This window comes from Macaca nemestrina, chromosome 18 (assembly GCF_043159975.1).
Source record: "Macaca nemestrina isolate mMacNem1 chromosome 18, mMacNem.hap1, whole genome shotgun sequence".
Lineage (NCBI taxonomy): Eukaryota > Metazoa > Chordata > Mammalia > Primates > Cercopithecidae > Macaca > Macaca nemestrina.
Genome location: NC_092142.1, coordinates 56,118,163 through 56,143,810, shown reverse-complemented (window position 1 = coordinate 56,143,810; position 25,648 = coordinate 56,118,163). Strand labels below are relative to the sequence as shown.

The following is a 25,648-nucleotide window of genomic DNA, read 5'->3' as shown; positions in this document are numbered from 1 at the left end:
AAACGCATTTTATACATGTAAGGGTGCTGGATGATTGGACTAAGAGAGTGGCTCATGCCAGAGGTGAAGGCAAGGCATGGTCGAACCATCTTGACTCTGCTGGAGTTGGGAGGAAGCAGGGGTGGCAGTGGATCAGCACCCTTACTGCTGATTGTGAACACAGGGGCCACCTGGGGCTCTACAGGGCCTTCCCTGGTACCCAGCGGCGGGGTGGACAACTCACTCCAGCTTCCTGGCGATGTGCAGCTGGGATGCAGCCTCTGCCATCAGCCGACAGCCTTCGTCTTCCAGCTGGTTCCCTGAGAGGCTGAGACAGAGGTGCCCAAAGCACGTACTGTGGGGCTGGAGTCGTCCCTCAATCCCCATCACTTACTCTTTCTTTGCTGACTTTAGTCAAAGCATCACTCTCAGGAATGAACCTTGATAATAACTGAAATCAACAGACTGCATACCACATGCCTGGCAACATCTTCGGTGCTTCTGTGACTTTTGGCCTATTTCGTCCTCATGGTGCCGATGATGTAGGCACTGTAATTATCCTCACCTTACTGATGAGTAAACTGAAGTGCAGAGTAGTTAAGGCACCTGCTCGAGGGTGAACCTGGATTTGAACCCAGGCAGCCTGCCTTCGAGGTCCCACCCTCAACTCTTCCTTTATGCTGCAAGCTACATAACTGCTTTTTGTGATAAACTTCATGATCATGGGGGCATCTGACCTAGTCTGGGGGTCGGGGATGGCTTCTTTGATGCTTAAGGTACTTGACTGAAAGAACTAGAAGGAGTTCAGTAGGTAAAAGGCAGGAGAGAGATGGAGGAAGGGTGTTCCTGGTGGTAGAAGCAGTACATTCAAAGGTCCTGTGGCATAACCCATACAAGGACCTGAAAGAGAGCCAGTGTGTCTGCATTGGAAGGATGGGGTCAGATGGGGTTTGGGAGGCTGGGGGCAGGGTTCTGGACCACCTGGGAGTTTAGAATGTGGGCTTTATGCTGAGCAGTGGGAAAGAGTGAAGGGGGCAGGCATCAGTGAAATGTAATCTACTCTCTGCCAAGTGGAAGTGGCCAGGGTGAAAGCAGGGAAGCCAGCAAGGAGGGCAAGGCGAGGGGTCATCCACATAAGAGATGAGGGTGGGTTGGACTAGAAAGGTGGAGGAAAAGAGGATAGTTTTGAGCACTGCCAGTAGGTCCATCTGGAGGGACTAAATGTGGGAGAAGGGCAAGGGGGCTAGGAGGTGGCTGTGTAACCAGGCGTGTGATGGGGCTGTTTCTGCAGGTGCCGGCACTTGGGGAGGGGCATGCTCAGTGCTGGTGAGGCAGGTAGAAGTGTGTGAGCTTCTTAAAAAACCATCTGCAGCCGGGCGTGGTGGCTCACGCCTGTAATCCCAGCACTTCAGGAGCCAGAGGCGGGCGGATCACAAGGTCAGGAGATGGAGACCATCCCAGCTAACACAGTGAAACTCCGTCTCTACTAAAAATACAAAAACAAATTAGCCAGGCATGGTGGCGGGCACCTGTAGTCCCAGCTACTTGGGAGGCTGAGGCAGGAGAATGGTGTGAACCCAGGAGGTAGAGCTTGCAGTGAGCCGAGATTGCGCCACTGCACTCCAGCCTGGGCAACAGAGCGAGACTCCGTCTCAAAAACAAAAAAACAAACAAAACAAAACAAAACAAAAAAAACCCTAATTCCATCCTGGTTCTCCCAACGGGACGAGGTCCAGGATCAAGAGGTGATCACGATGGCAACCCTCACCCCATCCATCTTCCCCTGAGCTGGGGCCACTCGCCCCAGAACACATCATGTCATTCCATCCTCTGCCTTCATGTTCACTTGGAGGTTTCCTGGAGGGGCGCCCCTCCTAGGGACGTGACAGAGCCTCCATCCATCCCCAAGCACTACTGTCATCGGCTCCAGCCAGGGGCTGGATGTCATGGGAATTTCTCCATCCTGAAAAAAGAAGGTTATCCCACTCTACTCTGGGAGAAGGATGAAGGGGGTGGGGGGGAACCCTGAGGTTTGGAAGGCAGACCCAGGTGTGGTGGGGTTTCTACTTGGCAGATCTCAGCAAGAGAGGTAGCAGTGGTTATGAGGATGAGGCTGGGAGCCAGACTGTCTGGGCTTGAACCCTAGCCTAGACTCTTCCTACCTGTGTGGCCCTGAGCAAGTTTACCTTTCTGCAGCTTAACTTCCTCCTCTATAAAACGTGGACAGTAACAGTGCTTACATCACAGAGATGTGAGGAGTGAATGAGAGGAGGCATGTACAGTCCCTAGCACAGCACCTGACCCAGGGCAAGTGCTGAATAGTAGCAGCTGTTATAATGATCTGATTCCCCCAAATTCTTCATGAGGCAGCATATCCCTCCCCCACACCACCCACCCAAAGGCGAGGCCCTGCCCACCCCCTCCAACCTCCTTTCCTGGCTCCTACCCCAGGGCTTCCCGTGATACTCACTCCACTTCCTCCAGGTGAGGGCCTTCCTGGAGCAAGGCTATGAGGGTTTCTGCATCGTGGACCTGGAGCTGACACTTCTGCAGCCTTGGGTAGGAATGGGGGACAGAAGGGCTCAGGGCAAACAGCTACTCCAGGGCCCCTCCAGCTTCCAGTGCTGGGGAGTCAGGGGGCCCACAGGACTGGGTCTAATCTTGGCCATACCTCTTAATAGCTGGGTGATCTTGAGCAAGGGACTTAACCTGTCTGAGACTCAGTTTCCTCCTCCCTCAAAGGGGAAAAATAACATGTACTTCACAGATATTCTAAAGGAATTACAGTGAGGTAAAGGATATAAAACTTCTAGCACAATGCCTGGCATATATATAGCCAGGGTCCAAAGTTGCAGTTATTGTTGTTATTATTGTTGTTATTATGACAGATGCTCCCTATTCAAGCCAGGATGGGCTATCCAGGATGGGCACCACACCCGGCTAATCCTTTCCCTGTTCCTCATCTGCTTTTCCCTTTATCCTCCCTGCCCCTGCTCTCCCTTGCCTGGGACTTTCCCCCACATCATATCCCCCTCCTAAGGCAATAGATCCCTCCAAGGTACCTGAGTGTCAGGCTTCTGCTCTGAGCCCCTTTCCTCTGGCCGTCACTTTCCTGCAGGTCTGGAGCTCTGGCAAAAACAAATCAAACACTGGCCTGGGCTCAGGCATCCAGGGCTTGGTGGATCAAGCCTCTTTCCTTGGCTTCTAGAGGCTGAAGACCCTGAAGCACAACTCAAAGTGAGTTGGTAACAAAGAAGATTGCTTACAGATGCCCAAGGTGTGATTCAGCAGAGCAGGAGGGGCAAAAGGTTTGAGGTGAAATGGAACCTTTATTCAAATTTTGGCTCTGTGGTGTATAGCCATGTGGCCTTGGGCAAGTCACTGCCGTTGGCTCCCTTTTCTCTTTTCTAAAACGAGATGACAACATCTGACACATAGGTACCTGAAGGATTGAATGAGACAATGTACGTCCAAGTACCCAGCATAGGTGTAAAATCAAAGTTTAGTAAACAGAAGCTGCTATTGTCGATGATGTGATGGTCTCCATTTGTGGATATGTTGTCTGTGGTTCGGAAGGCAGGGAGCATGAACTGTATGCAGTGAGTCCAGGCTATGGTAAACCACAGACTCTCCCCCACTGGGCTAAGGGAGTGTTAGGGGATGCAGGGAAGCTAGGACATTATGAGCCAGGTTTCACAGACTTTTTGGATTGGTGCCAACCATTTTTTTTTTTTTTAGAGACAGGGTCCCACTCAATCCCTAGGCTGGAGTGCAGTGGCTCTATCCTAGTTCACTGCAGCCTCAAACTCCTGGGCTCAAGTGATCCTCCCACCTTGGCTTCCTGAGCAACTGGTACTATAGGAGTGAATCACCATATCCAGCTATTCTATTTTTCTTTTTTTTTTGTAGAGATGGAGGTCTCACTTTGTTGCCCAGGCTGGTCTTGAACTCCTAGCTTCAAGTGATCCTGCTCCCTCAGCCTCTCAAAGTGCCGGGGTTACACACATGAGCCACCATGCCAGCCTGTTTAATAGAACTTTCTGCAATGACGGAAATGTCCTGGCATCTGTACCACTCGCTATGGGAGCCACTAGTCACCTACAGCCATTGTGCAGTTGAAGTATAGCTAATGTGACTAACGAACTGAAAATTTCATTTTGCTTAATTTTAATTTATTTAAATTTAAATAGCCATATGGGGCTAGTGGCTATCCTATTGAACATCACAGCTTTAAGCAGTTGGAGGGGAAAGAAAGTGACACTGGTCCTAGCGGGTCATTTTTTGAGACAGAGTCTCTCTCTGTCGCCCAGGCTAGAGTACAGTGGTGTGATAATGGCTCAAGCTCCCAGGCTCAAGCGATCCTCCCAACCTCAGCATCCTGAGTAGCTGGGACTACAGGCATGCACCACCACTCCTGGCTAATTTTTTTTTTAGAGATGGGGTCTTGCTATGTTGCCCAGGCTTGTCTTGAACACCTGGACTCAAGATATCCTCCTGCCTTGGCATCCCAAAGTGCTAGGATTACAGGCATGAGCCACCGCACCCAGCAACATTGGTCCTACCTTACCAGGTCATTATACAGGCAAGGAAATTGAGACCCAGAGAAGGGAAAGAGATTGCTCAGGGGCATACATACATCTGTCTCTGAGTCTTAGCCAGGAGAGCAAAGTGTGGGAGAGCACAGCTGTGATGGTCTTTTAGGGAAAAGCAGCTTCCTTGTCTTGGCCCATCCAAGACTGGGCAAGCTGGAATCCATGCACAGCTGGAATAGCCAGCATTTGACTGCCCACTGCACGCCAACAGTGCTCTAAACTCCTTAAGTGTAGTAACTCACTTAATTCTTAGAACAACCCTGAGATGTAGGCACCATAATTGCCCTCCCTGCCTTTTTTCAGTTGTAAGGACTTTCCCAGAGTTTTCACCATCTAGTAATGCCAGTCTAACAATATCTTTATGTCATCCCCAAGCGTTTGCCTTCCTCTGAGACTTCTGGGGATGCTTCCTTCCCCAGGGACCAGATGTGGTCTGGACACGCTAGAGGAAGTCAAAATCCTTTGCCAACCTAAGCAGTAATTCATTCCTCAGTGCAGCAGTGCAGGAAGAATCCCCATATCCCAGCTCTTCCTAGTCTCTTGGTCACCTTTCCCCTCAACTGCCTGAGCCCAGTTGCTTCTAAAGATAGTCCCAGACCCACCGCCTCTTGGCTTCTTACCTTTGTAGCTCTGCAGTTGTCTCTGTGGGCGGGGAAAGAAGGAAGATGAGGTCCGCCTTCCTGCAGGATCAGATACCAAACCATGAAACCCAGGGACTGGAAACCAGCACATCACCCATCAGAGGCACACCCTTTTCTGCCCCAAATGTCCAAACATCCAGATGAAGCTGATTTTGCAATTGACAGGGAAACATAACAGAACCAGCAAAAGTGCTTCAAATCAGGCATGTGAAATACTGATTATGTCTTTGCTTGACGAATCCTGCAAGAGTCTTTTAAAAAGTCATAAAGGCCGGGCGCGGTGGCTCAAGCCTGTAATCCCAGCACTTTGGGAGGCCGAGACGGGCGGATCATGAGGTCAGGAGATCGAGACCATCCTGGCTAACACGGTGAAACCCCGTCTCTACTAAAAAATACAAAAAACTAGCCGGGCGAGGTGGCGGGCGCCTGTAGTCCCAGCTACTCGGGAGGCTGAGGCAGGAGAATGGCGTGAACCCGGGGGAGCGGAGCTTGCAGTGAGCCGAGATCGCGCCACTGCACTCCAGCCTGGGGCACAGAGCAAGACTCCGTGTCAAAAAAAAAAAAAAAAAAAAAAAAAAAAAAAAAAAAAAAGTCATAAAAACAATTTTCAAAGAAATATAATAAAAATTAAGGATTCTGTGAGTTTTTTCTTTCTTTTTAAATTTGAGATGGAGATCTCACTCTGTTACTCAGGCTTGAGCGCAGTGGTGTGTTCACACCTCACTGCAGCCTCAACCTCCAGGGCTCAAGCAATTCCACCTCAGCCTCCCAAGTAGCTGGAACCACAGGCATGCACCACCATGCCCCACTGATTTTGTTCATTTTTTGTAGAGACTATGTTGCCCAGGTTAGTCTTGAACTCCTGAGCTCAAATAATCCTCTTGCCTCAGCCTTCCACAGTGTTGGAATTACAGGCATGAGCCACTGGGCCAGGCTGAAATTTTTTAACAGAAATTTTTATGATTAAGAAGCATGACACCTAACCTACCCCTTGATCCAAACTGGCTATGTTGGTTCAGCACCATGGAGGGCAACACATGGCTAACTATTCCTTAGGCTATGCCTGTGCTTCGTAGACTTATTGACTCATTCCCTTATCCACCTATCCATCCATCCATCCATCCATCCATCCATCCATCCATCCATCCATCCATCCATCTTTTCATACACCCGTCCATCTTTTCAGCTAGCCATCTATCCATTCATCCATCCATTCATCTATCCATCCATCCATCTTTCCATCCATCCATCTTTCCATCCATCCATCCATCCATCCATCCACTATCCATTCATCTTTTCATCCACCCATCCATCTTTTCATCCATCCATCCATCTATCCAACCATCCATCCATCTTTTCATCCACCCATCTATCTTTTCATCCATCCATCCATCCATCCATCTTTACATTCACCCATCTATCTTTCCATCTATCCATCCACCCATCCATCAATTCATCTTTTCATCCATCCATTAATTCAATATATACCAAGTACCAGGTGCCAAGCCTGAGCTAGGTTCTGAAGGTAGAGCTGTGAGTAAAACAGTAGGGCATGCACAGATTTATCTTGCAGACGAGGGGCCTCCTCCATTTCCCATCCCACTTTCCCCTCCCCTTTTCTCAAGGCCCTGAAGGCCAAGATCCCCTTCCTTCTGCTCACCTGGCCTGAAGCGTCCTGATGGTAGGACACGTGACTGCCACCTTTGCCAAGCAGAGTAGGGTTGACACGCAGACGATGTTGCCGCTCAGGCTGCATGATTGTGGCAAAGGTGTCAGGAGTGGAATCCCCTATCCCATGGGCCCCAGACCTTCCTTGCCTTGTAAGGGAGTGGGGTGACTCAGGCATAGAGAGGGACTGGGCTGCAGGGGCAGTGGAAAGATCACTTACTCAAGCTTCCGGAGCCGTGGTAGGTGAGGGAGAACCTCCACGATGTTTAGCACCACCTGGTCACTGAGCTGGTTGTCCCGAAAACTGCAAGGAGACGAAGGCCCAGTCTCTCTACCCTGGGGTTGGGGCACTTGCAAGCCCCAGTTAGCAAGTGACAGGATGGCCACCCTCATGTGGGAGATATAAGACAGGGGCCCAGAAAGAGCTGATGACCTGCTCGCTGGATTCCAACAGGCACAGCTAGGAGGAAAGGCCCTCCGCTGGCCTCACTTCTGGGTCTATTTGGTTCCTGTAGGGAAGATTTTGCCTGGTGGCTCAAGGAATCTAGAAGAGAGACTGATGGCCTCTTCATGAAGTGCAATGAGGAGACCCAGCACCCTGCTCCCAGGGCTTATGTCTGGGATGTGTCTGAGGCCCGCAGGCAATGAGTAAAGTCTAGACTGGGATGCTGCAGGTGTCGCTTCCAGTCTCAGCTGTGGCCCTGACTCACCCAGAGCCCTGAGCCAAGCACATTCCTCTCTGACCCCACTTTCCCCACCTGTTCACAAATCAGCCCTGCCTGGGTTCCTAGCTGGGGAGACTGATGAGCTGAGGGGAGTGAGGGTGATTGAGAACAATGGTAGGTGATGGGAGACAAAATTAAAGTCACCCTCAATAGCCAGGAAAAAGTGTCAACAAGTTCAATACTTCTGAACCCTTGCCTAATCACTGTTCACAGATGCCCAGCCGAGACGACAATAGGGACTGTGGTCCAACTTATTATTTTCACTCAACAAGTGAACCTTAGTGACAGGCTGCATCTGTGTGGATGAAGGAGTGCCTTCTCTAAATGTCATAAAAGTGCCATATAAATTAGCAGCGTCCTGCCAGTGAGGAGAGTCACTGGTCCCACTACTCCCCATGGTACTCAGTCCCAGACACAGGGCAGGAGTATATTTGTGCATATGAGCTTAGTTAGTTACAGTGTGCTGGCATCTAAATGTGTACATGCAGTTAACTGTATATGTGTGTGCTGCATACATGTGCACACCTATGAGTGGGCATGTGTGGGTGCATATTCTTGCATGTGCCTGTGTACTTCTGTGCAAGTGTAGACACGTGTGCACAAATGTGAAGGTGTGCAGTGCTTCATGTAGTTATGTGTACCCACAGTGCCTGATTCCTGCCTACGCACTGCCATTCCTTCTCCTGGGATTGCAGAAAGAGGGATAACATAAGGGATAACTTAACACTCATGCTCCTCCAAGATGGTCCAAAATTTTAGATGAAGGAAGCCTTCCTCTGGGGACTCTGGGAGCCTTGGGTTTGGACTCAGCCCTACTGAGTACTTGGACTGATGCCTTCCCTCTCTGGGTCTCAGTGAAAAACTACTGGTCAGACTTGGAGGAACATGCAGGCCCCAGGCAGGCCCCAGGGGGACTCTGGGACCTGGGCAGTGACTCATCTCCCCAGCCAGTGAGCCCTCCTGGAGACCACTCACCTGACTTCTTCCAGCTGTGGACAGAGAGGCAAAGCTTTCACCAGGTGGCTGATGCCTCGGGCAGTGATCTTACTTCCTGCTAACCTACAGAGTAAGCAAAGATGGTAGGGAGGAACGAGGAGGGGAAAAGGGCGAGGCCAGGAATCTGCCTTGTGTAGGATTAAGGAGAGGGAGGAGAGTACCAGGCATCCCCAGCTGAAGACCCTTCTCAGCTCCAAGGCCTGGCTCACCCCAGCATCTGCAGTCTCCCCATTGTCGGCAAGCTCCTGGAGAGGGCTTCTGCAAAGGCATCTCCACACTTCCTGCTCTTAAAACTGCCATGAGAAGAAGCAAAGTGTCAGAGGATCAGTGCTGGGCAGAGCTGAGAAGTCATCGCCACTCCCTCAGACAGATGGGGCTTAATGCAGTAGTAGTAACAAATACATATTATGGCCGAGACTTCTAATCGTCCACCAAAGCCCATTCTCCACTTCATCTACAGCAATAGAGCTATTGTGAGGAACATGGTTTCCCAGCCAGAGATCACATTTCCCAGCCTTCCTTGCAGCTCAGTGTGGCCAGGTGACTATGTTCTCACCAACGGAATGTGAGTGGAAGGGATGTGTCCTAGTTCTAGGACTGAACTTTAATGCATTGGCATGTTCCTCCATGCTCTTTCCCTGTTCCCAAGCCAGAGCACAGATATACCCATGACCTAGATTTGACTGTGCAGATAGGATTCCCAAGGGGATAATGAAGCAAAATGGGAGGGACCTGGGTCCCTGCATGACTGCGTGGAGTTGAGCCATTCCATTGACCTGGACCACCTACCTCTGACTCTTCCATGAGAGAGAAATAAAAGTCTACATTATTTAACCTTCTGTATTTGGGGAGGAGGTTTCTCTGTTACTACAGTCTAGCCTTTTCTCTAGCTAATATGCACACTGAGCCTTTGCTCTGTGCCAGGCACTGTGCTACAAAGTGTTTTTTCATGCATTATCCCATCTCATTCTCGCAATGACCATATGAGTTGGCTATTGTTACAGATTCGTTTTAGGAATGAAGAAGCTCTGGCCTAGACAGTGCGCATGTGTGTGCTCCACGCACCTGCCCAAAGTCCAACAGCCTCTATCGACACAGCCTGGATCTGAGGCTTCAGCCCATGATTAACAGACAGAGATTGAGAATCCAGAAACCACAGAAAAGAGGAGGATCCATTTGGACTCCAGAGGTCCTGTCAAGGCATGGAGCTTCCTCTCTTGCATTGCAAGCCATTCTGTTCTGATATTCAAGATTCCTATCCAGTCCCCTTGGCAGAGGTCTGCCGGACTGGTTGGCCTCTGCTCCCCCAAAAGCCCAGTCCCCTCCCCGGGCCTCCTCCACTCTTACTCACCTGAGATTCTCTATCTGCCCACAGCCTACCAGAGCCTCAGGGCAGTGGGGCTCCAGGGGACAGCCATCAAAATCCAGGTGGATGGGGGCCTCCCTGTGCTCTAGGATGTTGGTCAGGGTGGCCAGGTCCGTGCAGGTCAGTGGGAAATTGTGGAAGGGTAGTTGATAGGGGAGGCTTTGTGCAGTGAGACTGGCCAGCTCAGGCTCCTGTGTCTCATTCACACAGTGACACAGCTCTACAACCTTTGGCCCTGTGAGCTTGCGGGTGGCCAACTTCTTCAACACCTGCACTACGGCAGCCTGCTTGGTGCCCACGCAGTCCTCATTGCCCTGCGCCAGGTGACTAAGAAAGGGGCGGCAGGTGCAGGATGCCAGGCCCGCCAGGAAGGTGGGGAGGTGGTCTGAGAGGTCCAGTCTAGCTTTGGTCCTCTGTACCCAGCGGGAATGGAGGGTAACATGCTGGGTAAGTGTGTCTTTGTCCACCTTGGGGCTGGCCATCAGGTGCAGGGCAGCAAGAAATTCCTGCAGGCTGACGTGGGTGAAAGCATAGCCTGTCTGCTGGTGCCCAGGGCCTGTGCGGACGCAGAAGGAGGTCAGCAGGCTGTGAGTGGCCCCAAAGGCTATCAAGGGTGGAGCAATATCTTTTGCATAGAAGATAACCTTCCCTGTCTCCAGGCCCCTCAGGGCCACCTCCCCCAGGTCCAGCAGGGATGTGGTGGGCAAGTGCCCACGGGGGCTGAGGGCGAGCACCATCTGCATATACAGCTGAGTCATGGTGGGCAGGAGGGCCACAGACTGGCCTGGGGCGTGGTCAGGAAGCAGATGGTGGAGGCAGAGACAGGCGACTTGGCACAGTGCAGGCACCGCACACAGGCTTCGGAGACGCCCATTTGTCTGTAACTCCGCCAGGGCCCCCTCCTGCAACGGCTGGGCGCTGAAGAAGTGATTCACATATTCTTCCACCCGTGGCCCATCAAAGCCCAGCATGTAGACCGTGGCTGCCTCTGCAGGGAGGCAGGCGGGCAGCTTCCCTGGACGGGAGGTGGCCATCACTCGGCAGCCAGGCAGGAGGGTCCCACGGCAGAGACGGGAGAAAAGGGTGAGGACCGAGCCTGGGCCATCAGGACCCATAGGCTGGAGGGCCTCATCTAGCCCATCAAAGATCAGCAGGACTTGGTCAGCGTTCTTCTCCAGGTACTGGAAGACAGCATCAGGGTCCGACTCAGGGCTTAGGTACAGATCAAAAAGGAGCTGGGACAGTGTCAGGAACCTCGTGATCAAGTTGAGTTGGCGGAATTCAAAAAGGAACAGGGCCTGGAAACAGTCCAGATGGCCCTCTGCCCACTTCTGGCAGAGCCGGTGGGCCAGCGTAGTCTTGCCCATGCCGGCCTTCCCCAAAAGCACGGTCACCCTCGGGCCCTTGTTAACCCTGGTGTTGAAGAGGTCCGAGATGCTCACGTCAGTGCCATCTTCCACCTTGAGGTCCCCCATAATGGCCCCCTCCTGAGTGTCTAAGGATGCTGTGGCCCGGCGCAGGATTGGAGGTACATAGACCTGGTGGAGGGCGTGGGGCTGCCCTGACCCAGGGATTCGGCTTCCATAGCGCTGTTGGGCAGAGGTCCGCAGGAGCTGCAGGTACTTCTTGGCCAACTCTGCAAGGTGCAGGGACATGGCATGAGGACAGGACCCCCTGGCCCTCTGCTCATGTCTTCTTGCCCCAGTATTGGGCTGTTGGGAGCCTCTAGCCCTAGGTGTGTATGTATGATGGGATGAGGGTGGGGGTGTCAAGAGCACCACAGGGGGATCTGTGCCACCCCAGCTTCCAGGAGGAATCAGTTCTAAGGGAGCACAGGCTCTCTGGTAGCTATTTAAACAGGCAGGTGGGAATGGAGAAGTGTGGGTCGTGGTTCTATCCATTCTGCAACAGTACACGTGTTGTAAGGGTTCAGTAAGATGCGGGGAGGGGAATAGGGCACCTCCTTTGCAACATCTCTTTTTTTTTCCTTTTTTTTTCCTCCCAGAGACAGAGTCTCAGTCTGTTGCCCAGGCTGGAGTGCAGTGGCATGATCCTAGCTTACTGCAGCAGCAAACTCCTGGTCTCAAGTGATCCTCCTGCCTCAGCCTCCTGAGTGGCTGGGACTATAGGTGCACACCACCACACCCAGCTAATTTTTGTATTTTTAGTAGAGGCAAGATTTTGTTATGTTGGCCAGGCTGGTATTGAATTCCTGGGATCAACTGATCCACCCGCCTCAGCCCTCCAAAGTGCTGGGATTATAGGTGTGAGCCACCGCACCTGGCCCCTTTGCAATATCTTATTGAAACAACCTCTTTCTGTGATATCTGGATCCCAGTGCCCCTTCCCAATATTTCAGTTCTGCAATGCCCAGGGGTGAGCACTAACAACCTGTAGGCCTAGGCGTTACTGATCAGAACTGTGGGAGCTGGGCCCCTACAGTGCCAGATGCTGGGTCATTCCTGGGTCATTGAGAGGTCTCAGGTGACCCAGGGAAAGGGCTGGGGCTGCTTTTGGGGGAACCCTAGGGGGAGAGGCCAAGGTAGTGGCCTATTTTGAGTGGATGTGAATCCTCTGGTTATGGCCATGGTTGGCAGCAGTGGGGACAGAGAGGGCTCCTGTTAGTGGGACAACTAGTGGAGAATGAGGACCATTCTGAGAACTGGTCAAGAATGAGAGAAGTCCCCTCTCCTCTCACTGGCCTGGCCTGCCCTAAGCAGCTCCCCATGGGCCCCCAGGGCCTCTGTCTTGGGGGTTTCTCCCAGGCCTCCTCACCCCTCCCCATCCCTGCTCACCCCCAAACTGGTCTCCTCCCTGGGTCTCCTTCAACACTGAGGACATAGGGTGTCCCTGGAAGAGCCTGGATGGTGAAGCTGAGACCTGTATGGTGCTTCCAGCTCCTTCAGCGGAGCCCTCTCGAGAGAAGTCCCCATGCAGCCAGATGGGTGGGGAGACCGCTGCCAGCCCAGCCTTCTCCTCTGCCTGTGCAGGACCTCCAGTCCTTTTCTCCCGGAAACTTGTGAGACAAGAGTCACTGGGCCTCTGGAGGCTTGTTGGCAGGGGACAAGGTCCAGGGTCCAGGTCCTGGCCCCCAGGCAACCCCATCTCTCTGTTTAGGTTCCTCCCCACACTGGTACCCACCTAACTGCTGCTTCCTGCACTGCTTCCGGCGGGGTGAGGACCCACAGCTCTGATGCGGGCGCTTCAGGCCTGAAAAAGCAAAGGAAGGGGTGGAGGAGCCGGGTCTGGGGATCTGGGCTGAGGGGGTACCCAGAACCTTTGGGGAACTCCAGTCCACAGACAGGTGGCAGGCAGCCAAGTGCAGGGACTGGAAAGGCAGGCAGCAGGCAGAGGCTGGGTCAACATCAGCTTCTATTTGCAGAGGGGACTTCTAGGCCCCCCATTGGGAGGTGGATGTTCTGGGCCTGGCAGTCTTGCAGTCCAGGATGCAGGAAGCATGGCTGACAGCCAACAGCCCCCAGAAACACTCAGCTCCAAGCACTAAATGGCCATCTGTCCATCAGGGAAGGACCAAGCTCTATGGAAGCCACCGCTGGTCATATAAGTGAAGTTCCCAGTGAGTTTGGCTGGGCCTGCAACCTCCCTCCTGTGTTAGTGTTTTATCATCCCAATTTCTTATCACCCACATTTCCTTACTTCCCTTAATGATTTCCTGAGTCTTGTCTCATTGCATGGATTTTCAAGAATCACTTTAATGCCTTTCTGAAAGAGTTTGAGAAAAGGAAGAAGGAAAACAAGAAAGAAGGGGACCAAGAAACGAAGGGAGGGAGAAAGGAAAGAGGACTCAGGAAAAAATTTTAAGAAGTCAAGCAGGGTCCTCCTACAGCTCCCACAGCTAAGCTAAGTGACCAATAGGAACAGCCCCTGGAGCAGGGCCCTGGGCTCCTTGCCCAGCTAAGAGGCTGGAACCAGTTCGAGAGCACTTCAATATCTTAACAAATCCTATATTAAAAAGGGACTCACTGGTCAAATATCAATCAGATCTGGTTACAGCCATGAGACAATGATGCCAGTTCGGTGATATAGGCCTATTGCACCAGGGACTTGGACAGTTTTGATTCACTAGGGAGCTGAGATTACAGGGTGGGTTTTCTGTTGGCATTACTGCCAGGCACAGTGATAATTAAAGTCAATGCTTCTGTAGAAATCAAGGTGCCGAGACGAAAGTGTGACCCATGAATCAGTAGGTGGTCATTATTTAATCACCGGCCCTTCTGAGCTCCTTCAGAAAATCAGTCAAAGGCACCCCCAGTGAAGACACCAGCTGTGGGTGAGTGTCAAGTCCAAGGTGTACAAGTGAAGCCTGACGCTTTGGGGCTGGGAGATGAGGCCCTGCGAGTTGAGGACAGGAAATTGAGAACAGGCTTCCCGAGGGGCTCCAGGTTAGACCCTTGAGAATTGGTAACAGGACAAGCCAAAGCCTTGAAAGTCACAGCAGGAGGAGGTGGGGCTGGGAGACACAGTTAGGGGCTTGACACACTTGCAAAAGGGTCAGGGACAGACGAGGAGCATGGCCTATGAGAAATGGCTGTGACCAGCCACCTCCAGCCTCCTCCAGCTTGGAAGTGGGGACTTCACAGTGCTCACCACCCCCTTCCCACCCCCCAACTCCAGTTCTCACCTTGATGGAGCCGAGATTCAGGTAGGCTTTTCCCCTCAGCTCCCAGCTGGCTGGTGAACCCTGCAAAAGAGGGGAGAGTGTAATGTGGTATGGGGCTGTCGTGGGATGCTGGTGACCAGCTCTGGCCTGGTGCCTGGCTCAGGGCTCATCCCACAGGGTGGGTACCCAGCAAAGAAGAAATAAACTGAACACTCAGTTATCTGTCGTGGAGAAAATGTGGTGATGAGCTTTGAAGGCAGTGGTGGGCAGAAACATGTATATGCAAGTGCATGCAAGTTGATGTATGTGTGTGCACAGGCGTGCATGTGTTATGCATGTGTATATGGGTTTATGCACATACCCACATGTATACACACTGTGTGTACCTGCATATGTCTGCACATGTGTGCGTGTGCCGCCCAGCCTCCTGCGTGTCCGACACTGCCTTGAAGTAGAGTTCTTAAGTGAGTCCCATTTTCTCTCCAAGGACGCTGTTGCCCCTCAATGTCCTGTGTTTCCCCTCAGTGCTGTGCAAACAGAAGATGCCCAAGAAATCCCCACGGAACTGAACAGAGTTAAACCTGACTGTCTACCAGCAGAAGGCAGAAGGCGCTCCCCGTCACTCTTTCTGACCATGTTGCAAAACAAACGAACAAAACACCTCTAGCCAGGTGTGATGGCTCACATCTGTAATCCCAGCACTTTGGGAGGCCAAGGGAGGAGGATCACTTAAGGCCAGGAGTTCAAGACCAGCCTGGGCAACAAAGTGATGTCCTGTCTCTAGAAAAAAATGAGAAATCAGCCTAATGTGGCGGCGTGCACCTATAGTTCTACTGCAGTCCAAGCTACTCGGGAGGCTGAAGTGGGAAGGATCACCTGAGTCCTGGAGCTGGATGCTGTAGTGAGCTATGATTGTGCCACTGTGCTCCAGCCTAGGCAACAGAGCAAGACCCTGTCTCAAAAATAAAAAACAAATAAACAACAAAAACCAACAAGAACAACAACAAAAAACAACCTCCCCTACCAAAAAAGAAAGAAAGAAAGCTCTCGGGTATTATGGGCTATGTGGGATTTTGTGGCTGGAAGCAGTCACTCAGCAATTCAAGCAATTCGAGTGAAGCCAGGTGGAAGGAGGGGTCCTCCAGGCCCCAGCAGATTTGGGCGCATTAGGGAATTTGTTCTGGGAAATGTCCAGAAATACAGAATTGAGATCCTGACTCGGTTACACCCTGTCTGTGACTCAGGTGGGTCCCTGGGCTCCCCCTGACTCTCCATGACACAGGTGCTGGCCTGGCTGCTTTGCGTCTCTCACACCTGCCCTTACCATCATCACAGCCAAAAGTACTCAGCAGCAGCACCTCGAGTTCCAGAGGCACCTCCAGCTGCATGCACACACAATGAATGAAAGACTGCCAGGTGGCCGAACCCTGGACATGCAGCTTGTTGAGTTGTAGGATGACTCTCTGTTCAGGGTCCAAGGTCTCGTTCCTGGAATCCAGGTCTGTGTTGGGGAGGAAGAACTTCATCTTGGCGTTCAGCCATTCTGGGTCTTTGCTGAGCAGCCTCACAAGACAGCTCCACAGGTTCTTGTTGCCGAGCTGGAGGTCAATGGGGTCCATAAGGAGCCGGCCCTGGAGGGACAGGGAAGATAGGTGAGTTGAGGGGGACAGGTAAACTGGGGGCAGATGAGCTGAGGGACAGGGGAACTGGGGGGGAGGTGAGTTGGGGACAGGTAAACTGGGGGCAGATGAGCTGGGGGACAAGGGACCTGGGGGCAGATGAACTGGGGACAGGGGAACTGGGGGGAAGGTGAGCTGGGGGACAGAGGAACTGGGGGACAGGGGAGCTTGGGCACAGGTGAGCAGGAGACAGGCGAGCTAGGAGGAAAATGAACTGGGGGACAGGTGAACTTAGGGCAGGCAAGTGAGCTGGGGGCAGGGGGACTGGAGGGAAGATGAGCTGGGGAACCAGTGAGCTGGAGGACAAGTGAATTGGGGGCAGGTGATTTGGGGGACAGGGGAGCTGGGAGGAAGATTAGATGGAGAACAGGTGAGTTGCGGGGCACGTGACTTGAGGGCAGGTGAGCTGGGGACAGGTGAACTAGGGGGAAGGTGATCTGGGGAAGGTGAGTTGGGGGATAGGGGAGCTTCTGGGGAAGTCAAGCAGTCAAGAACCACTCCCTACATCTGAGCAACAAAAAATAGGCAGGGAAGTGGCCTCTCCATGGAGTCTTGATGTCTCTGCCCAGGAATTGGCTCCAGAGATCAGTCTGTTTCTTCCGCTCCCCCTCCCCACTCCATTTGTGCCTACATCCTGGCTCTCTGGAATGGCCTAGTTCATCCCCTGTGGACAGTCCGCTGAGGATGCATTACTCATTCTTGTTTCCGTCAACTATTTATGCTGCTCTCAGTCTGAGCTAACCTCATGGCAGAGACAACTAGTTGTCTCCCAAAATCTGTTCTTCCCTTCTTCCTCAGTATTAGAACTACTAAACATTCTCTGGTCATCCAGAATAGATTATTATTTCCCAGTCTCCCTTGCAGTTATATGTAGCCATGTAATTTGGCCAGTGGAATGTAAGTGGAAGTGTTGTCTATTCTTCTTTGCTCCTTCCTGTTGGCTGGAATGTCGATGGGATGGCTGGATCTTGGGCAGCCATTTTGAATCATGAGGTGGAACTCATACTGAGCTGCCCATCTGCCCTGTGCTCACTGACTTTGGACTTCTATCACATGGCAGGGAAATACACTTCCATTCTGGTTAAGCCACTGTTGTTTAGTGCTTTCTGTTACTCACAGTGAACTCTAATCCTAGCTAACACAGACCATCACCTCTTTTGCTAAGCAGATTCTCTCCTTCTGAACTGGAACTCTTTTTTTTTTTTTTTTTTTTTTTTGAGATGGAGTCTCGCTCTGTCACCCAGGCTGGAGTGCAGTGGTGTAATCTCGGCTCACTGCAGCCTCTGACTCCTGGGTTCAAGCGATTCTCCTGTCTCAACCTCCCAAGTAGCTGGGATTACAGGTGCACACCACAATATCTGGCTAATTTTTGTAATTTTTCATAGAGATGGGATTTCACCATGTTGGCCAGGCTGGGCTCAAACTCCTGACCTCAGGGTGATCCGCCCACCTCGCTCTCCCAAAGTGCTGGGATTACAGGTGTGAGCCATCATGCCTGGCTGAACTGGAACTCTTAAATCACCTCCTCATAGAAGTACCAATAGAGGGCAAGGGGCATTTACACAGCGAAAGCCTAAACAATGTGCAGTTCCTTTGATTCAGTAATTCCATTTCTAGTACTCTAGAACTGGGAAACAATTGGGAAACAATCATGAACATACGTACAAGATTTAGTTACAAAGATGTTCACTGCAAGACTATTTATAATGATTAAAAATTGGAAACAACCTAAATGTCTAACAGTTGAGGACTGGCCAACTAAATGGTGGTCCATCATCTAGTGGACCATGCTATCACATTTCCAGATGTACCTTCTTGTACTATTTCCTTCCTCATAGCAGTACCCACTTGGAAAGCACTCACTGTGTAAGCACTCACTGTCTAAGTGCTTTATATACTTCATTTTAGCCTCACAACTCCAGAGAGTCCACCTTTAACTCTGAAAAGAGTAGGAGGTCCACCCAGAAGCCAGCCTTCCCAATCCCCAGAGGCTGAGGCCAGTACTATGCGTGCTGGGGTTTAGGGCCCAGCTGCTCCCCGGCATGCAGCAGAGACATACTTGTATGTGCCGCCAGCCCCACTGGTCATTTCTCCTCGACTGGGCTAATTTCAGGAGGTCGTTACTCAGGCAGAGAGTCTTAGAATTTATGAAACATGTTCACACCATGATCCTCAGGCAGGGATCACCATCTCCACTAAACAGATGGAAAGACCATGGCCAAGGAAGGGCAAAGGGTGTGCCCACGGTCACACAACAAGTCCATGACAGAGCCAGGAGCAGAACTGAGGTTTCTTGCCTCCCGGGCCAGTAAATTTCCAAGGCCTTGGAGGCCTGGATGGCTCCAGACAAGGCTAAGTCCCTGGATTTTGTGTGATCTCAGAAAAAGGATGTGGCCATAGCCTAGGGCATAACTTCTTTTCCAGGCTATGGTGTCCAGCATCCATGTTGCCCATGAAGAAATGGTCCAGGACAGCGTGGCACCAGATGGAAGTAAGTAGTGCCTGGATGGTGTGATTTCTGGTGATGTTTCTCATCCTCAAATTTATCCTCCAGCCAGTCTAACACAATACCTTTGTTTCCATCATTAGTGTTCTGTCCCCTTAGGCGATGACACAAATCTCTTTAAGGCTAACCATCCTCGGGAGAAAAAGCACATGGCATCATTATCAGTCACTGAGATTTCCATGGGGAATAATCTTGGAGACAGTGGACGATGGTTGAAAGATCCATGGCCCAGCTCTGTTACTAATTGTCTGTGGTAGGCATTTGGGCTGTTCACAGATACTCTTTCTCCTCTTTCTAGGCCTTTGGTGGGATTACAATTCTCTGCCTCCTTGAAATTGGGCACAGCCATGAAATTTGCTTTGGTCAATGAAATATGCTTTAAAAGACTCATGTCATGCCTGTGTAGATGTTTTAAGAACCAAGGTGTGATTCACAGTAGTTTTTCTTTTTTTCTACTCCAGGGGCCAGAAATATTGCAAATCATGGCTACCCTGTTAGCCTGAGTCTGGGAGAGAGGATGATGTGGAGGAGCAATCCCAGTCAATCCACACTGGACAGGAAGCAAGAGCAGCAAATAAACTTTTGTTGCCATGAGTCACTGGGACTTTGGAGGGTGCATGTGCTGCAGTGTAACCTGGCCCATCATAACTGATACACTCATAGCGTGACCTTGAGCAAGCCTTTTTCCTACATAAGCCTCAGTCATACCATCTCTAAAATGGGTAGATTAGATGCTGTCTCAAAACTCTTCCTGATTTTCTGTGTCTGATCATTACATTCTCATGCTGAATGATGGTCAAGGGCAGGTTTGTTGTGTTGGGGGCAGCCCAGTAAGCAGATTTGGGTAGGGACCAGTCTTGGCAGTAGGAGAAGAGTGAAGAAGTAGATAGGAGGGGAGAAGAGGAGGTGAAGGGGAGAGAAAAATCACCTACTTGGTCTCCTCATTCATGATAGGTGCTCTAAGGTCCCCACAGAGAGGGTCTCATGGGTGTCTGGGCTATGTCCTTGTGCCTTGAGTTGGATTGACAGGTTGTTTCCATAGTGCAGATCCCTAAGGGGAGAGAAGACAGGGAGTTGTCCCCACTATTCCAGACTCCAAAAGGAATGCTGTAAACCAGGCACCAGCCCTTGCCCCTGCCTGCCGGAGACACCTCTGAGAACACTGGATCCAGACACAGTCCCTCCAACTCCATCTGTAGACCTTGTTCTTCCCTGACTGCAGCTCCTTATGTCCCTGGGTTTACGCAGCCTAACTTTCCTTGATGTCACCTCCTGCCACACCTGGCTCAGAGGATGCCCCTCTTCCTCTTCCAATTCAGATATTCACCTTACAATGTCCTTTGGCATCACAATGAGCCCTGCAAGTTAGCAAAATTATTTTTGGTCATTTATTCAGATGATAATGAATTAATCCTTACTGCAGATGCCAACTTTCGCCCCCAATATAAAACCCCAAAAAGGTTAGGATTTGCAATCTTCTTCCTTTTTAGTTAGTTTTTAAACAATTGAGAGTTAACTTTCTTCTTAAAGAGAAGACCCGGAAGCATTGATAGCTGCTCAAAGAGAGCACAGTAAACAGACACGCTGGCACAAATTCCCACACCACACAACAGAGATCTTCCTACGAACAAAGAAGAGAACAGGTAGCTACAGACTACATGGAGGAAAGGAAGAGAGGCGGAAGGTCAGCGTGTGCTCTGATTGTGTCTCTGTGAAATACGAGGAATGTAACCCAGAGTTCCATGACTTTGGACAAATCCATGTAAATAGGGCACATTCTGACATAATGGAGGTGGTACGTAGTATGGTAATTAGAAATAAGAAAGGAAAAAAGAGATCTTTTGAAGAGGTCCCAGGGGACTAATAAGATATGTCTATATTTCTCTCTCTCTGTCTTTCTTTTTTCTTGAGATGGAGTCGTGCTCTGTTGCCTAGGCTGGAGTGCAATGGCATGATCTCAGCTCACTGCAACCTCCACCTCCTGGGTTCAGCAATTCTCGTGCCTCAGCCTCCCGAGTAGCTGGGATTACAGGTGTGTGCCACCACGCCTGGCTAATTCTTAGATTTTTAGTAGAGACTGGGTTTCACCATGTTGGCCAGGCTGGTCTTGAACTCCTGACCTCAAGTGATCTGCCAGGCTCAGCCTCTTTAAGTGCTTCTTTTCATTTCTTTCTTTCTTTTTCTTTTCTTTTTTTTTTGAGACGGAGTTTCGTTCTTGTTGCCCAGGCTGGAGTGCAATGGCATGATCTCGGCTCACCGCAACTTCCACCTTCTGGTTCAAGCAATTCTCCTGCCTCAGCCTCCCAAGTAGCTGGGATTACAGGCATGTGACACCACACTCATCTAATTTTGTATTTTTAGTAGAGACGGGGTTTCTCCATATTGTTCAGGCTGGTCTTGAACTCCCGACTTTAGGTGATCCACCCGCCTCGGCCTCCCAAAGTGTTGGGATTACAGGCGTGAGCCACTGCGCCCGGCTTCCCTTTTTTTTTTTTTTTTTTTTTTTTTTTTTAAGAGACAGCGTCTTTCTATGTTGCCCAGGCTGGATTCAAACTCCTAGGTTCATGTGATCCTTCTGCCTCAGCCTCCTGAGTAGCTGGGACTGCAGGCATGGGTCACCACAGCCAGCTAAATGATATTTTAAAAAACAGCATTATCACATTGTAACAGGAGAAATAGAGGCATTAGCAAATTGAGATAAAAACTTGCCATGGACTGAATGTTTGTATCCCACCTCACCCACTGATTCACCTGGTGAAGCCTAAATACCCAGTGTGATGGTATTTGGAAGTGGGGCCTTTGCCAAGTGATTAGGTCAAGAGGGTGGAGCCCTTATGATGAGATTACTGCCCTCACAAGAAGAGGCTGGAGGCCGGGCACGGTGGCTCATGCCTGTAATGCCAGCACTTTGGGAGGCCAAGGTAGGCAGATCACTTGAGGTCAGGAGTCTAAAACCAGTCTGCCCAACATGATGAAACCCCATCTCTAATAAAAATATAAAAATTAGTCAGGCGTGGTGGCAGGCACCTGTAGTCCCAGCTACTCAGGAAGCTGAGGCAGGAGAATCACTTGAACCCAGGAGGCAGAGGTTGCAGTGAGCCAAGATCATGCCACTGCACTCCAGCCTCGGCGACAGAGCAAGACTCCAGCTCAAACAAACAAAAGAAAACAAAAACAAAACAAAAACAAAAACAAAAGGAAAAAGGAAGAGGCTGGAGAGTGCTTGCTCTTTCTCTTTCTCTTTGCTCTCTGCCCTGTGAGGACACAATGAGAAGGTGCCGTCTGCAAACCAGGAAGTGCATCCTCTCCAGACACCAGGTCTGCTGGCTTCCCAGGGACTTCCCAGCTTACAGAACTGTGAGAAACAAGTTTCTGTTGTTTAAGCCACCCAGTCTATAGTATTTCATTCTAACAGCCCAAGCTGACTAAGACAAACTTGCCTTTGACCACAGAAAGTGAAAGAAAATAAAACCCACTGTAAGTTAACAGGCAGATAAAAAAAACGCCACTTTATGTACAACAGGATGCTTTAACAGAACTTGGTAAAATTATATGAGCAGTCATTTAGAGAAAAGAGGCAGTATTTATATGACTTAAATATTTCATAATAAAACAGTTTAAGTTAATTTTAAGTTAGAATTGGATATAAAGAAATGAATAAAGGCAATTCTATCAAAAGGCTATTTGTTGGATCAGGAAATAGCAAAAAAGCTTCCAAACATGATAAAATGCATCATAAGGTGACCATCATTCAAACTTTAAGATCCTTGAATTAAAAATGGAAAAAAATTGGCCAAACGGATGGAATAGAGTCCAAGTGAGCCTCACACTCATTTAAAATACACTATTTAATCCATGATATTGAGAGAAAAAAGGGGGGAATAAGTGGTGTTAAAATACATAGCAATACGCTGTCTCTTTCCTGCCACCATGAAGAAGGTCTTGACTTCCCCTTTGCCTTCCACCACGATGGTGTTACCCGAGGCCTCCCTCACCATGCGGAACTGGTGTTTTGAAGCCTATGGACCTTAATTGTGTCATCAAACTTTTTGAAGAGACTGCTAAAGATGGCTTAGAAGAAAAACAACTTACATCTGTCAAGAAACTGGTACAGTGTTATCAGAATGAACTTCCCTTAAGGGATCTAGTACAGACATTTAAAATTCTGAATCTGCGTGCAGTAAAAATCGAAAGCCAGCCACGTTTTGTGGAATCTGCATATGACATCATAAAATAGTGTGGCTTGCTATTTTTGAAAAAGAAAGTATCGGATGAAATAACTTATGCTGGAGATACTGCTAATTCAATTGCACTTCTGGATACTTAATGAAAATACCAAGTTCTGAATTGAGGACACAGAATTGTAAGCTTATTGTTGACTTTTATCATGCAGAACTACCAAAGAAGTGTATTCCAGGTTACCAGCAAGCGAGTTCATCATATAAGATTCAAATGACTGAAGTTGGAGGACTGGCAAAAACAATGGTCCAATTAATGACCTTGCTTGAAAATCAACTTGTTGAGAAACTTTAGGTACTCAAAGTTCTGCAGCATCTCTCGACTTCTGAAGTTAACTGTACTGTAATGATGAAACCACAAGCAGCCAGTGGAATCTGTGCTCACCTCAATGACCCAGATTTCTCTGGATGGCTTTTATTTCCTTCATCAGAAACACTTTGGAACTTATCAGAGAAATATTCAAGAGAAGAAATTGTTCAACAGCTTAGTAACTTGGAATGTTTACTGGCTTTGAAGGAAGTATTTAAAAATCTATTTATGAGAGGCTTTAGTCATTATGACTGTCAGCTTAGAAATGACATATTAGTGATCTCTACAGTTATAGTTCAAAATCCTGGAATGCCAATGATTGAATGTGGCTTTCCCAAGGATTTGGTACTGTTTGCAAACTTTAATGAAGTTAAAAGTCAAACCCTTTGGTAAAGGACTTAAATTTTCTAAATCCTATGAAGATTTTGAGTTGAATAAATTACTATTCAATATAATTGTGATCTTATGTAAAGATTTACCTACTATACAGGTAAAGAGTAATCAAGGCAGGAAAAATTAACAAAAATTGTATCACTTTGTAGTATAAAAAAATATATATGGCAATATGAGTATTTTAAATTTAAAGAATTATTTTTAACTAAGTAATTAAATTAAAAATTTCTGCATGGAAATGAAAAACACAGCCACATAGCATTTCACACCCACATAGAATGGCTATAATGAAAAGGACACATGTTGATGAGGATGTAGAGAAGCAGGACACTGTATATACTGCTGATGGGAATGTGAAATGGTCCAGCCACTCTGAAAAAACAGTTTGGCAGTTTTGGCAGTTCCTTAGAACAGCTGTCCCGAAACTCTTTGGCCCAGGGACCAGTTTTGTGAGAGAGAATTTTTTCCACGGATGGGGGTTGGAGGTGGGAGATGGATTCAGGATGATTCAAGCTCATTACATTTATCATTAGATTCTCATTAGAAACTCTCAACCTAGATCCCTCCCTGCGCATTTCACAACTGGGTTTGTGCTCCTATGAGAATCTAATGGCACCGCTGATCCGACAGGAGGCAGAGCTCAGGCGGTAATACTCGCCTGCCGGCCACTCACCACCTGCTGTGTGGCCCAGTTCCTAAAAGGCCATGGACCCGCACTGGTCTGTGGTCCAGGGATTGGGGATCCCTGCGTTAGAATATAAAACAACAGAATTACCATCTAATCCAGCAATTCCATGCCTGGGTCTATTCCACGAGAAATGAAAATATACATCCACACAAAAACTTGTATATGAATGTTCATACCAGCATTATCCATAACAGTCAAAAAGTGAAATCAACCCAAACACCCAAAAGCTCACGAATGGAGAAACAAACTATGATATAGCTATACAATAGAACATTATTCAACAATAAAAAGGAACAAAATTTATGCCATGTGGAAAAAGATCACTAAAGATCACATATTGTATGATTCTATTTACGTAAAACGTTCAGAAAAGGCAAATTTATTGAAACAGCAAGTAGATTAGTGGTTGCCTGGGCCGGGGGCAGAAATAGGAATAATTCTAAATGGGTATGAGGACTATTATGGCAGTAATGAAAATGTCCCAAAACCAGATTGTGGTGATGGTCGCATAACTCAGTAAATTTACTAGAAATCACTGAATTGTACACTTAAAATGGATGGATTTTATGGTATGTAAATTACACCTCAATAAAGTCATTAAAAATAATGCATTATAAATTAACATAATAACGTATTCTTTATTGCCATTTTTTTTTCTGTATAGTAAAAATGGCAACAAACGAAACGAAAGCAATAAACTGGGAAGTGTTTTGTACCACCTATGACGGTAATCTAATTTTCTTTTCTTTCTTTCTTTTTTTTTTTTTGACACAGGGTCTTGCTCTGTCACCCAGGCTGGAGTGTGTGGTGCAATCATAGCTCATGCAGCCTGCTACCCCTGAGTTCAAGTGATCCTCCTGCCTCACCCTCCTGAGTAGCTGAGACAACAGGCATACTCCACCATGCCAGGCTAATTTTTATTTTTTTGTAGAGACAGGGTTTCCCTGAGTTGCCCAGGCTGGTCTTGAACTCCTGGACTGAAGTGAAGTGATTCTCTCCTCATCGGCCTCCATAAGTGCTGGGATTACAGGCGTGAGCCTCCGCTCACCTGGGTCTAAATTCATTTTTTTTTTTTTTTTTGAGATGGAGTCTCTATCTGTTGCCCAGGCTGGAGTGCAGTGGCATGATCTCAGCTCACTGCAACCTCTGCCTCTTGGGTTCAAGTGATTCTCCTGTCTCAGCCTCCTGAGAAGCTGGGATTACAGGCACCCACCACCACGCCTGGCTAATTTTTGTATTTTTAGTA

At 49.1% G+C, this 25,648-nt stretch overlaps 1 protein-coding gene and 1 pseudogene across 8 annotated transcripts in view; one reads left to right on the top strand and one right to left on the bottom strand.

The window, feature by feature from the left end:
* Window positions 1–25,648, bottom strand: part of LOC105494040 (NLR family CARD domain containing 5) — a 93,136-nt gene that overhangs the window by 44,829 nt on the left and 22,659 nt on the right. For all 8 annotated transcript variants that reach the window (XM_071084584.1, XM_071084590.1, XM_071084589.1 and 5 more), the window contains exons 2-14: window positions 19,706–19,824; window positions 15,913–16,219; window positions 14,610–14,669; window positions 13,109–13,177; window positions 9,953–11,603; window positions 8,811–8,894; window positions 8,581–8,664; window positions 7,101–7,184; window positions 6,873–6,962; window positions 5,192–5,251; window positions 3,042–3,107; window positions 2,450–2,533; window positions 224–307 (exon numbers count right to left, since the gene is read on the bottom strand). In XM_071084584.1, the coding sequence (XP_070940685.1) occupies window positions 224–307; window positions 2,450–2,533; window positions 3,042–3,107; window positions 5,192–5,251; window positions 6,873–6,962; window positions 7,101–7,184; window positions 8,581–8,664; window positions 8,811–8,894; window positions 9,953–11,603; window positions 13,109–13,177; window positions 14,610–14,669; window positions 15,913–16,207 (2,711 nt within the window). In that variant the 5' untranslated portion in view covers window positions 16,208–16,219; window positions 19,706–19,824. The remainder of the gene's footprint in view (window positions 1–223; window positions 308–2,449; window positions 2,534–3,041; window positions 3,108–5,191; window positions 5,252–6,872; window positions 6,963–7,100; window positions 7,185–8,580; window positions 8,665–8,810; window positions 8,895–9,952; window positions 11,604–13,108; window positions 13,178–14,609; window positions 14,670–15,912; window positions 16,220–19,705; window positions 19,825–25,648) is intronic.
* LOC105494039 (cilia- and flagella-associated protein 69-like) lies at window positions 20,560–24,143 on the top strand (annotated as a pseudogene).